The 13,547-nt window shown below is 46.3% G+C and overlaps 1 protein-coding gene and 1 long non-coding RNA gene across 2 annotated transcripts in view; one reads left to right on the top strand and one right to left on the bottom strand.

Annotated features, from left to right (window-relative positions):
- The window catches only part of Tnfrsf21 (TNF receptor superfamily member 21), a 77,145-nt gene that overhangs the window by 11,919 nt on the left and 51,679 nt on the right, over nt 1-13,547 (top strand). The window contains exons 2-3 of the mRNA XM_052192327.1: nt 10,652-11,303; nt 12,754-13,248. Of these exons, the coding sequence (XP_052048287.1) occupies nt 10,652-11,303; nt 12,754-13,248 (1,147 nt within the window). The remainder of the gene's footprint in view (nt 1-10,651; nt 11,304-12,753; nt 13,249-13,547) is intronic.
- Nucleotides 7,975-9,170, bottom strand: LOC127692204 (uncharacterized). The gene is made up of 3 exons (XR_007979422.1): nt 8,964-9,170; nt 8,599-8,728; nt 7,975-8,386 (listed from the first exon to the last, which is right to left on the bottom strand). It is a non-coding gene; the product is annotated as an uncharacterized LOC127692204 (long non-coding RNA).

Here is a 13,547-nt window from a genome sequence, read left to right as displayed (position 1 = left end):
TGGAAATTGGCCTGAATGGGAACTCAGTGTCTAGCCCAAGCTGGCCTTGGATTTTTGTGATGCTCCTGCCCTTCCATCCTAAGTTCTGGGATCATAAGCTTGGACCACCATGTAAATAGGCATGTGCCACTAGGTACGTCGGCTTGTACCCAGCCGGCAGATCTTGTTGTATTCACTTGTTCTGAGCAGTTTTGCTGTGGACCCCTGCCTCCCTTTGAATGTACCATGTATATCCATCTGGTCTTGAACTCAGTAAGTACACCAAGTTGGCTTTGAACTCACTGCACATACATCAAGCTGGCCCTGAACTTGGGATGTTCCTTGTGCCTTTGTCCCCGGAGTGCTGGAACCACAGAGTGTGCTCCTGTGCTGGAGTTGGGTTACACTTTAAACAAACAAACAAACAAGCAAACAAGCAAATCTAGAGTCTGAGGGCTGGAAATGTAACCTGCTAGCACACACACACAACCTTGGATTTAATTGCAGCATGACAAACACACATACATACACACACACACACACACACACACACACACACACACACAAAACAAAAAACAAAAAACAAAACGCAAGTAAAATAAAAGGAAAAAATTCTCAAATTTTTGTTATGTATCTCAGGAGTAATATACTTAAGATATAATTGAGATGTTTTAAAAGACTGTCTAATCGCAAGGAAATGAACTTAAAGTCTGGTAAAATAATAAATTGGTGGGGGCGATAATTTCCCAAGCTAATATCCATCCAGCAATTACCAATGTCAGACATGTTCTCCATGCTCTTTCTGTGTAACCCATTAATTATCAAAACAACTTAGAATAGCAGTTATTATTGCTATGTCCATTTTACAAGTGAGGAGGTAGAGGCTTGGAAGTTGGCCTATTCCCAGGTTAGAAAGATAGAAAAAAAAATGTAATTTCTCTCAGCCCAGAAACCAGATTCACCAACTGACACTCACTGGGTATCCTCAGTTCACAACCAACCAACCCTATTTGCTTGGAGATAGCTACAGGTTAGAAGGCTAGATTCCACAAGACTGACTCTGACATCAGATATCAATAGCAAAAGCCGGGTTGTAACCTGTGCTTTCTGTTGTCTGACTACATACAAGTCAGAGTTCCCATGACTCTCTGGGGCTTCGTTTAACTTGTAAGCATGGCCTCATATATATACACTTTCTGAATAGCACTCTCTTCTGTATAAAGGAGATAGATGGTAAACCATACAGAAGAAGGCATGCTCAGGGCAGTCATATATATATACATACATATGTATATAGGAATATACATGTATACATATGTATGTAGGAAGCTGGGAAGTTACTGTGCCTGCCTTGGACACTGTGAGCTCTCTGAACCTTGTCCTTTCAGGGTTTTATGGAGGCATCATTTCGTCGACATAATTGACTGCATCATTAGCCATTGGTGACTAACTTAACCTTCAACCTCTCACCTCATCCCAGACTGAGGAGAAACTGAACGTAGCAAGCTGTCTATAAAAATCTTGTGTTTTCTGACTACTGGTCTCCATCTTGGTGGCACCCTCTCAGAGTCTCCATCCCCTGTCATCTCATCGCCACCCGGAAGACCCTAATCACACTGACTTTGAGCTTTCTCACTTGGTGATGGGAACCATGGGAAGAGTCCACATCTGTATTCCTGTATTCCACAGTATGGCGCCCAGCAGGTACCCAGGAGGGCAGGGCCTGTGTGGTACACTCTAGGTTTATGTGGGTCTTCCTTATACTTTGAAGCCTCAGTCGCTGCATTGGCTTGGGTTTGTATGCTCTTCCGGACATGCGCAGTCAGCACGGAGTCGCCTCCTTCCATCTTCTATTGTTTTCTTTGGGATACTACTTCATTTATTACTCATCGGGCAGCCTATTGGCTTCTCCCAGTAAGCAGAGAACCAAGAAATAGCTACTGTGCTGGAGGGAGCCCGTGCTGTGGTCCAGTGACTGATTGCTGTACGCACTTTCTCTCCTGCATTGCGGGTTCCAGAGAAAACAGCTCCTGGGTGAAATCGTCCCTGTTTTTTTCCTCTCCAGTGTCCCCTGAGCTTGTCTCCTTCTGTTCCTACAGTCAGCACATTCTGGCCCTGGCATTCTCTATAGTCACCAGCTTTAAAAACAGGCCCTGCTTCTTCTGCTTTTGCTTTGACAATAGGAATGCAATCCCATTCCTCTCATCACCCCATCCTTCCCACCCTCCCTCCCACCCCTCTATACTTCCCTCCCTCCCACCCCTCTAAACTTCCCTCCCTCCCTCCCCTCTATACTTCCTTCCCTCCCATCCCTCTATACTTCCCTCCCTCCCACCCCTCTAAACTTCCCTCCCTCCCATCCCTCTATACTTCCCTCCCTCCCACCCCTCTAAACTTCCCTCCCTCCCTCCCCTCTATACTTCCTTCCCTCCCATCCCTCTATACTTCCCTCCCTCCCTCCCCTCTATACTTCCCTCCCTCCCTCCCCTCTATACTTTCTTCCCTCCCATCCCTCTATACTTCCCTCCCTCCCTCCCCTCTATACTTCCCTCCCTCCCTCCCCTCTATACTTCCTTCCCTCCCATCCCTCTATACTTCCCTCCCTCCCACCCCTCTATACTTCCCTCCCTCCCTCCCCTCTATACTTCCCTCCCTCCATCCCCTCTATACTTCCTTCCCTCCCATCCCTCTATACTTCCCTCCCTCCCTCCCCTCTATACTTCCTTCCCTCCCATCCCTCTATACTTCCTTCCCTCCCATCCCTCTATACTTCCCTCCCTCCCACCCCTCTATACTTCCCTCCCTCCCACCCCTCTAAACTTCCCTCCCTCCCTCCCCTCTATACTTCCTTCCCTCCCATCCCTCTATACTTCCCTCCCTCCCACCCCTCTATACTTCCCTCCCTCCTACCCCTCTAAACTTCCCTCCTTCCCACCCCTCTATACTTCCCTCCTTCCCACCCCTCTATAGTTCCCTCCCTCCCTCCCTCCCTTCCTCCCTCCCTCCCTTCCTTCCTTCCTTTTTCCTTCCATTCAGAGAAGGCAGTAGGAAATGAGAGAGCCAACCAAGTTTATATAACATAACTGGAAATATCCGTCTGTGGTTTGTGGAACCTTTATATCCTCGAGCCGTTTGTTTTTCCGCATCCCACCTGCTCCCCAACTCCGAGTCTGGGAAATTCTAGCCAGCCAGGGTGTTTATATTACAAATTAAACGTGATGCCCCAGACAAAATGGTCAACAGTTCTGAGGACTGACCAGCACTCCCTGTGGCTGTTAACCTTTGTCATCAGGTATCATATCTCATAGTCATCCTCACAGGCAAACTTGATTGCCTTATAATCTCTATAGTAACTAAATATATATATATATACACTATCTACCTATCTATCTATCTACCTACCTATCTATCTGAAAAAATTCTATATCAAACACAAGAGCAATTTCCCTGCTTCTTTTTTTAAAAAAGATTTACTAATCATATGTAAGTATACTATAGCTGTTTTCAGACACACCAGAAAAGGACATCTGATCTAGCCACCACATGGTTGCTGGGATTTGAACTCAGGACCTTCGGAAGAGCAGTCAGTGCTCTTAATCACTGAGCCATCTCTCCAGCTCAATTTCCCTGCTTCTTACTAAGGAAAAGCAGGTCCACCTCTGTCTTGAGTTTGCTCATTTCACAATGTTACTAGAACTTGACAGGAAATGAAAGTGGCGTCCCTTGGCGCAGGGACATTGGCTCAGCGGGTAAGATGCAGGCTTGCAAATGTGAAGAGACCTGAGTTTGAATCCATAGCACTCGTGTAGAAAGCTGGGTGTGGCCTTGTGAGCGCCCGGTACCCCAGCACTGTGGAGGCTGGAGACTCGCTGGAGCTTGCCGGCTGCCAGTCTGGTTAAAATGCAAGCTTCAGGTTCGATGAGAGAGCCCCTTTTCAAGGCAACGAAGTGCAGAGCGATGGAGCGGGACACTCGGCATCCTCCACCGGCTTCCCTATGGGCATGCGCACCTGTACACACATGCGCATATACCACACACACACACAAACAACATCGTCAGCGGCACAGATCTGGTGTAACCTTTAAGCTACCAAGGGATCTCTTGTTTATCTGAAGGATGAGGTCATGGAAAGGGAATTGCTGAACAATAAGTCGACCGTCCCCAATCTGATGTGTATTCACATCCGGGTGCTTTTTGTCTCCAGTCAGGCCCACCTGTGCTGTAAACGACAGGTGACAGATGCGTCATAGGTGTGCTGCACGCCGCCACCAGGATGCACAGTGAGACCCTGGACGCCTTCGCGGCCGAGTGAACCTGAGCCACGTGCTGATTTTCATTTGATCTGTTTCTCCCGTTTAAGCTTCTAATCATTCAATAAACACCTGCAGTGTTTTTGTTTGTTTTTTTAACCAAATACGCAATTTGAGACAGCATGCTGATATTTATTTATCAAATCTATCCATTGTTGTCATTGAAGTTCTTGGATAAATGGAATTTTCATAATAACTGCAGTTTAAACACAGAGAGAATCTATTTCTTATGTCACTTATAATCTTTAGCATAAAGTGAAACCTTCTCTTTTAAATGAGCGGAGGATATTTGAAGCCTTGAGTATATTAGCTTTTTATTTTGAGTATCATGAAGAAGCTAATTCTTAGAAGCCAATTGTAGTTCTGTTAAGAGAGAGTAATGGGGGCTGGAGAGATGGCTCAGAGGTTAAGAGCGCTGACTGCTCTTTCAGAGTTCATGAGCTCAATTCCCAGCAACCACATGGCAGCTCACAACCAACTGTAATGGGATCTGATGCCCTCTTCTGGTGTGTCTGAGGACAGCTACAGTGTAAGTACATCTTTCAGAAAAGGAAAGTGATGTCTTTAGGGTCTTTGATGGTGAGCAAACTCTTTGCTTTCATGCCAAAGGAAACCAGAGTGCCTCACTTATGTTTTCAGTTAATGTTATGGCCCTATTGTGGAGGTTTTAGTGTCTCTCACTCCCAGCAACCTCCTCCAACACTATTGTTTAGTTTATTAATTCTAATTATTCGTGGTCTGCAAATTCATCCTTTTAGCCAACAAGTCCTTGTCAGGTAGTCCATGATCTAGATCCTTAAGGATTTGGATAGTATCAGTGGGTCTCATAAACCCATCCCTTCCCATCACAGAGGGAAAAGAGGCCGTGTGGTCCAGTCAATGGGTACTGAGTCTACATGCTGTCCTGAGTTATAGATTATTCCAGGGAAGACACACAGAGTATAAATGTGTAAGTAGAAAATGATGACAGCCATATAGGGAAAAAGAAGAAACAGAGGAGGGCTTTTCAGTTGGGGATGGGACATAGGGATAGCACCCAGGAGGAAGTCTCATCTCTCTGGATGATTTTGCTTCTCATCAGATGTCGGGGGAAGGGGGAGTGAGAGTTTGAAGCTGGGTGTGAAGGAACCAGATTGAGCGTGCAAGTTAGAGTGGGTGGAGAGAGAGAGAGAGAGAGAGAGAGAGAGAGAGAGAGAGAGAGAGAGAGAGAGAGCACTCTACTCATAGAGAAACTCATGGGAGAGGCCTGGGGGTTTCTTTGAGCTGCGGGTTTCTGTACTGCTTTTATTTCTTTAGATGCCCATGCTGCGAGTCTGCAGACTTTGTTTATAAAGGGCCAAATGATAGTGGTAGGCTACTGAGGTTTCTGGGCAGAACGGTCTCTGTCGTAGCTTTGTAGCTTTCCCACAGCAGCGTGGAAGCAGCCGTGAGTGCTAGCTACATCAGCGTCTGGATTCTGGAAGCTTGTTTATAAGACCAGCTGGCATGTTGGCATTCCTTTGCTTGCCCCTGGCTTGAAGAAGCTTTGCTTGTTATTCTCCTAGTCTTCATTAGGTCATTGAGCAAGTGAGGAGGTGTGGTCTGTGTGGCAGTCCCTGGCCTTGAGCTGCTTATACGCATTAAGGGAAGGTAAGTATATACACTTACGGGGCTGCCGACCGACATTATGAGACACTCTGTAATTAGAAGCTGATACAGTGGACAGAAACAGGAAATGTGATGGGCCGCTTGCTCATCTGCTTGGCATCTGGGTGTTTAGAAAGAGATTTAAAGGCTATGCAAGGATGGTGGGACTTGACAAAAATCACCACACACAGGAGGTTAGAGCTGATTGGATGCTACTACCGAGTTCAACCTGCTAATTTCATAAGTGAGCAAACCAAGATCCTGTTGATTTTCAGACAGGCTGGGAAGAATGTGCCTCCTCTTTTCAGAATCTTTGACCAATTCTTTTTCTGAATTTTTTTGATAGATCCACCCAGGGGTGTCTATATGTATACATACATGTTTATGAAATGTATGTTTGTATATATGTTTTATATTGAGAGGGGTGAGAGAATGGGGTAGCTTCAGGTTATCGATTGATTGCATTTTGGATTTCAAAAGACTGGGACCAGAATGGTTATGTCTGCTTGGATTGAAGTAGAGAGGAGAGAAGCTACACGAGGGGTCTGGAAGGGAAGAAGTGGTTATTCACAATAGAAAAATGTACACTGGGGCTGGAGAGATGGCTCAGTGGTTAAGAGCACCGACTGCTCTTCTGAAGGTCCTGAGTTCAAACCCCAGCAACCACATGGTGGCTCACAACCATCGGTAACGAGATCTGATGGTCTCTTCCGTAGTGTCTGAAGACAGCTACAGTGTACTTACATATAATAAATCTTTTAAAAAAGAAAAAGAAAAATGTGTACACACACACACACACCACACACACACACACACACACACATATGCAAGGAGGCAGTCAAAAAAAAGCATTGGTGGGAAGACCCTATAAAGTAAGACATTCCTATTCTCTTGGTTGTGAGCCTAACCCTTAACAGCTGAGGCCAGCTCTCTAGAATGTACTCATTCTGTTGAAGAACTCTCAACTGTTAGAACGAGACAGTTTGTATGTTAAAACAGACAGATCGTGGTGACGTCGTAACAGAAGGGGGTAGAAAAAGAAATCACAGAGCAACACAGTGGCTTTTTTCCCCGTTGCATACATAAAACCAACTCGAACAAGAGAACGGGGAACCTGAGCAACTGCAGCTCCAAATTGGTAGGATTATTACAAGGATGTTTATTTTAGGAGATGAAATGCTGTCATTGAGTTAATTAAAAATGCCACCTTAGGTAGTGATGGACGGAGGGACTCTGACAGTACAGTTGGGCTGTGTCCAAAATGTGGCTCAGAATCAAAGAATTTTAGAGCCAGAGGGGTTCTGGTTTAGTGTTAAGGGCTCAGAAATTAGTTGGATGCCAGAAACACTCAGATTGCCTAAAGACAAGGAAAAAAAACCACAGCCAAACAAAATAGGTTCCTCTCCCTGTTGTAAACTCACAATGACTTCAGAGATAAGATGAGGTATATGAAAGTATGAAAATACGAGGTCTTTTCAAAAATCATCTCAGGCAGTATTATTTTTTCTTTTTCATTTGTGTGTGTATGTGTGTGTGTGTGTGTGTGTGTGTGTCTGTGTGTGTCTGCGCACTCATGTGTGGGTCCATGGGCACATGGAGCCCTGAGGTTGACGTTCTCATTCTCAATTGCTCTTCCTCCCTATTCAGAGAGGCAGGTACTTAAGCCAGACCCCAGAGCTCACTGACCTGTTTCTTCTAGAGGTCCCCTGACCTCTGAATCACAGGTAGACCGCGGTATCTATCCACTTGCTATATACATGAGGTGTAAGAATCTGAGCCATGTTCTGGTTATGTGGCAAACACTAACTACTGAGCCATCTCTTCACTCTTCCCAGGCAATTTTAGCAGTGTATTCAAAGGCCTGAAACTTAGGTCTCTCTGATCTGTCTTAGCCATGTCTACACACATGGGGGGCATCAAGGGTTTTAATCGGAAGGATCCAGCCCTGGCTCTCTTGACTCTCACTATCTCACACCTATCAGTGACCTTGTGTCCCCATTCCACTGTTTGTTTGCTTGTTTGTTTTCCTCTAGTGCTATCTTTCACTATAATCTTTTAATATTGTGCAGGGACCATCTTTAAATATTGACCTGATTCATCACTGCCCAGAGTCACAGAGTTAGAGGGAAAAACTAGTGTGTGGTGTGTATGAGTGTATGTGAGTGTGTGTACACACACACACACACACACACACACACCAAACTATTTATTTGTTTGTTTGTTTGTTTGTTTACATATTTAGAGTCATGTTCTCAGGTAGCTCAAGCGAGTCTCAAACTTGACGTGTAGCCAAGGACAGCCTTGAACTCCTGCTCCCCCTACCTCAGCCTCTCAAGTGTTGGGTTTACAAACATGTGCCATCACAAGGGGATATTGTTTTGTGTTGGGCAAAGTCTCTTTATGTAGCTGACTGGTCTGGATCCTGTCATCCTCTCCTCGGAGTCTCCAGGACAGGCAAGCACCTTCCACATCTGGTGGGAAAACAAAGAGCTTTTCCTTCTTCTTCTTCTTTTTAATAGCACAGTGGGATTAGTGATTGACTCTGGAATTGGGAGAGACTTTAGATGCCCCTGTAGTCCTTGCTTGAGTAATAAGCACTGCTTTCCACAGACCTTCCCTCTGATTAGGCTTTGCAAAGCAGAGTTGCTCTGTTTGAGAGAGAAATGAGGGGACTGGGGCCTACCTCCCATTGCTCCTTGGCCAAGAGGCAGCCCTGTGATCTGTGTCCGGTTCAGTGCTCGCCTCTGTCCCACTGCTTTCTTCCGCCATCCACTTCAGTAAACACAGTTAATTCACATTCTCCTTTATTCTCTCTGCAGGAGATAGATGAGGTAATTTTATAGGTCAATATTATAGTCCCCTAAGAGCTGATAAACGAGCCAGGCATGGTTGTGCATACCTATAATCCCAGCCCTTGGGATTCTGAGGAAAGAGGATTACAACATTGACATGACACCAGCCCAGGCTGTATATTGAGATTCCGTATCAACCAAATAAACCGAGGAAAAAAATTAGCAAAATGGCCTAGCCCAGCTTGGTGGTTCATACCTGTAGTCGCAGCAACTGGGAGTCTGAGTTAGGACTTCCACATGTTTGAGGCCAGCCTGGGTTCAGGAAAGAACCTACTGTCCCTGGCTTAGAACGAAAGTCTGAATCCTTGCCTAGGCTGGTGGCTGTAGTCAGTCACATGCACAGTCAGGGCAGGGCCCCAAGGATCAGGAGCCCTGGGAGGGGGAGGCTGGTGTGGAGGCAACACTTCCTAGAGCTTTGTGCATCACCCCAGGGTGCACACTTCTGAGTCTACAATGGGGGCAGGGCACTAATCTTGTTCTCGGGCCCCATTGGACAGATGGTTTCCTCCACCCAGGCATCTGCTGAGCTCAGTAGAGGGTGTCTGGGCTGGTTGTGCAAGTAGAGGGAGCAGAAAAGGGCAAAGCCAAACGCTGAGAGGGGAGACTTATCACCAAGTAGCAGGCTCTTTTCCTTCTCAAATTCTAATACGAAATTAAGTTTCTCAATAAGAAAACCAACCCTGGTCGCCCCTGCCCCTACTTTCAAACTCAGACTGAAGGAAAAACTAAGAATATCGTAGGCTCTAAGGAGGAAAACTCAAGAGCGGTGAGAGACCAGGAAGTACTCACGGAAGTTCTCACACTTCCGTGGAGCTGGGAAAGACTTCCGGACTGGGGTCAAGTTTCGAGATGCTGAGAAGACAGACCCTCGATCACCTTGCAAACAGGTTTCTGCTTTATCCTTTCAGTTACTGGTATGGCCTTAAGTATAGAGGGAACTTGTTCTGTAGCTGGTAGCTTGGGGCAGCTATGATTTTTTTTTTTTTTTTAATTTTGGTGTTTCAAGATAGGGTTTCTCGGGTTTCTCAGTGTCAGTTCCAGGCTGTCCTAGAACTCAATGTATAGACTAGGCTGGCCTTGAATTCAGAAATCCGCCTACCTCTGCCTCCCAAGTGCTGGGATCAAAGGCATGCGCCACGCCACCACTGCCCAGCCAGCCATGGTTTTCATACAAACTTCTCCATCTCACTGAGGATGGCAGAGTCAGGGCCTCTCCATTTCTATGGCTCCAGGGAATCAGTCACCCTAATCTTTGCTCCCTGCACCTCTTTCACAGCCTCTTGGGACTTGTGATCCCCCTAGGTTTTTTTGTTTTGTGTGTGTGTGTGTGTAGTTTGTTGAGACAGGGTGTTTCCATGTAGCCCTGTCTATTCTAGATCTCGATTGGTAGACCACACTAGCTCCAAACTCAGAGATCCATCTGCTCCTGCCTCCCAAGTGCTGGGATTAAAGGCATGGTCCTCCAAGTTTTTATTCTGGAAGTTAGTGTAACTCTGACCTGCTATGTGAAGTTTTTATTTTAGAACATGGCCACTGAGCTATTCTTGCTGGACCGGAGTTCAATGCATAGATTGCTCAATGGGTACCTGCAGGGACTGTGTCTATCGGTTGTGTCCTTCAGAGACTGGATAAACTGGGTTTGCATCTAAAAGCATCCGCTCCGTTGTTTAATGCATATACCAGGAATGTCAAAAGTATGCCTGCTTGTTAAAACAAAACAAAAGAAAATTTTATCATCAGGCATGCAGGTGCTATAGAAGAGGCAGCTTTGGTAGCCCACCCGACCCCCGTTTCTGATGTCAAGCCAATGTGGTGAGGGCTGTGTCGTTGTTGATGCTCTCTTCTCCTCCGCTCCTATCTGACACCGCTCTTAATTTCTTTCAGCTTGGATTCCTCAGCACCATTACAGCTCAACCAGAACATAAGACTCTGAGTCTCACTGGCACATACCGCCACGTTGACCGTATCACTGGCCAGGTGCTAACCTGCGACAAGTGTCCGGCTGGAACGTATGTCTCTGAGCACTGTACCAACACGAGTCTGCGCGTTTGCAGCAGCTGCCCTGCGGGGACCTTTACCAGGCATGAGAACGGCATAGAGAGATGCCATGACTGTAGTCAGCCGTGCCCATGGCCGATGATCGAGAGATTACCTTGTGCTGCCTTGACTGACCGAGAATGCATCTGCCCACCTGGAATGTATCAGTCTAATGGTACCTGTGCTCCCCATACAGTGTGCCCCGTGGGCTGGGGTGTGCGGAAGAAAGGAACAGAGAATGAAAATGTGCGGTGTAAGCAGTGCGCTCGGGGTACCTTCTCTGACGTGCCTTCCAGTGTGATGAAGTGTAAAGCTCACACAGACTGTCTGGGTCAGAACCTGGTGGTGGTCAAGCCGGGGACCAAGGAGACAGACAACGTCTGTGGCTTGCACCCGTCCTTCTCCAGCACAACCCCACCCTCCCCTGGCACAGCTACCTTTTCTCACCCTGAGCACATGGAATCCCACGATGTCCCTTCCTCCACCTATGAGCCCCAAGGTAACTCAACCTCACGAATTACTTGCTTGAGGAAGGCTTTGAGCCCAGTAGAGCAGCAGCTTATAATCAAAGATGTTCTCTCTACTTTGCTAAATCTAAAAAATCATCCCTTGGAGGAGGGAGCCCTTCATTTTTGTGGCTAATTAAATTTGGCGTCTTTGGACTTAATAGAAATATTGCAACTCAGAAGGTTTCTCTTAGGAGACAACAGATAGCTAAAAACTAGGTTACATCAAACTGGCAAATAAGAACTTTGAGAAATAAGGGCAGTGTGTGACCTTATGTAAATCATTTAACCCAGTCAGTGCTGGGCCTGAATGAGTTGAGTTGAGTGATTTTTAGTTGTTTAAGGTTCCTTTCAGATTAAAAAAGTTATGCAAAATGGAGCTAATCGTGGGCAGAAGGAGCCAGAAGGAGAGTCAGGAAGAGAGAGCTTGTAATTACGGCTGGAAGGAAGGTAGGAATGTTGACTCCAAGGTAGGAAAAAAAAAGATAGAAGTTTAAATCTGAGTAAAGGTGACCAGCCCTCATATCTGGAGAAAATGGCTTAATGTTTTTTTCAGCTTGAGTTCATGGCCTTTATCCCTATTGGCCTACCATATTCCCGTCAACACTCAAGCAGAAGTTCAAAATTTGTCAGATCCTCTTTCATCTCATTTAGTTCCCATGAGATATAGCCAACTTAAGTTGTGTCTACTAGCACACTATAGTGTGTGCTGATGTCTGGCCTTCAGCTACAGGGAACGCTTTCTCATGCCTGCCATTTTGAAATGAAGAGACAGGTATGAGTGGCTCCGGGGGCTGTCAGAAGTCAGGCTCTGTCTCAGGTTCCGTCCTTCACACTCTTTTTGTGAGGACTAATTGTGGAAATGTCACAGAAAGAAGTTCACAAAGCCAGCCCCAACCCTGCGTGATCTTGGAGCCGGCTCCTGGGCGAGTCCAGCCTTACACTATTCACTGACCTGTTGCCCAGGGTTGGCTTTGAGCCTGAGCTCTTTTCTTTATCTTAGTCATGGGCTCTGTTTCATCACTGAGTCATGAAAGGTGAGGGAGGAGGAGAGCGAGCCAAGGAATTTAACTGAAATGAGTTCTCTGCACAGTCAAATCCATGAAGGGTTGACCAGTGGCAGATGCACATTTATCCATGTAGAACTTGAAATCGAGGGGAAGCCGTCTAGGAGAGTCTAGGAGAGCTCAACTATTGGTTTTCGTTAAGATGCCCATGTTCTGGGCACAGAGTTTAACTATCCATATTTTTATTTATTTTTTTTATATAAAGATGATGTTTGGACCTTTATGAAAATGCGCAAAATAATATTTGACCTTAAGCTCCAACTGTCATCTCTTCTTTTATTATCCGTCTTCACTTGGAGATGACAAGAGACAGGAGAGGATGTGTAGATGCCCAAATATGGAAAAGCTCTTCCCCCTCCTTACTCTTTTTTTCTAGGCATGAACTCAACAGATTCCAACTCTACTGCCTCTGTTAGAACTAAGGTACCAAGTGACCTCGAGGAAGGGACAGTGCCTGACAATACAAGCTCAACAAGTGGGAAGGAAGGCACGAACAACACCCTGCCAAACCCACCACGTGTTACCCACCAGCAAGGCCCCCACCACAGACACATTCTGAAGCTGCTGCCGTCGTCCATGGAGGCCACTGGTGAGAAATCCAGCACAGCCATCAAGGCCCCCAAGAGGGGCCATCCCAGGCAGAACCCGCACAAGCATTTCGACATCAATGAGCATTTGCCTTGGATGATTGTGCTCTTCCTTCTGCTGGTCCTGGTGCTGATAGTGGTGTGCAGTATCCGAAAGAGCTCCAGGACTCTCAAAAAGGGGCCCCGGCAGGATCCCAGCGCCATAGTGGAAAAGGCAGGGCTAAAGAAGTCCTTGACTCCAACCCAGAACAGGGAGAAATGGATCTACTATCGCAACGGCCATGGTGAGCGTCTTCTGTTTCCTCCGTGCGTGTAGGGCACTGGGCCTCATTCATGTTTTCTAAAGGGGTGGGGAGATGGTAGGTTGTGGAGTCCCTTTTCTTCACCAAGGGCTTTTCATGATCTAGCAGGTTCTAGAACATGATTCTGACCTTCTATTACAAATAATGTATTTAGAGAGAATCACCTCTTTTCATTTCCTTCCCTTGCACCATTGGAACTGGAAAATGTTGCAGAATCCGAGTCCTGCAAGTCACTGTGAGGGATTTCTATATTTTAACTGTGTCCTTTAGCAAATGAAGGA

This window comes from Apodemus sylvaticus, chromosome 9 (genome assembly GCF_947179515.1).
Source record: "Apodemus sylvaticus chromosome 9, mApoSyl1.1, whole genome shotgun sequence".
NCBI classification, from domain to species: domain Eukaryota; kingdom Metazoa; phylum Chordata; class Mammalia; order Rodentia; family Muridae; genus Apodemus; species Apodemus sylvaticus.
Note: the sequence above shows the minus strand (reverse complement) of the source record. Positions and strands in the feature narration are given on the sequence as shown.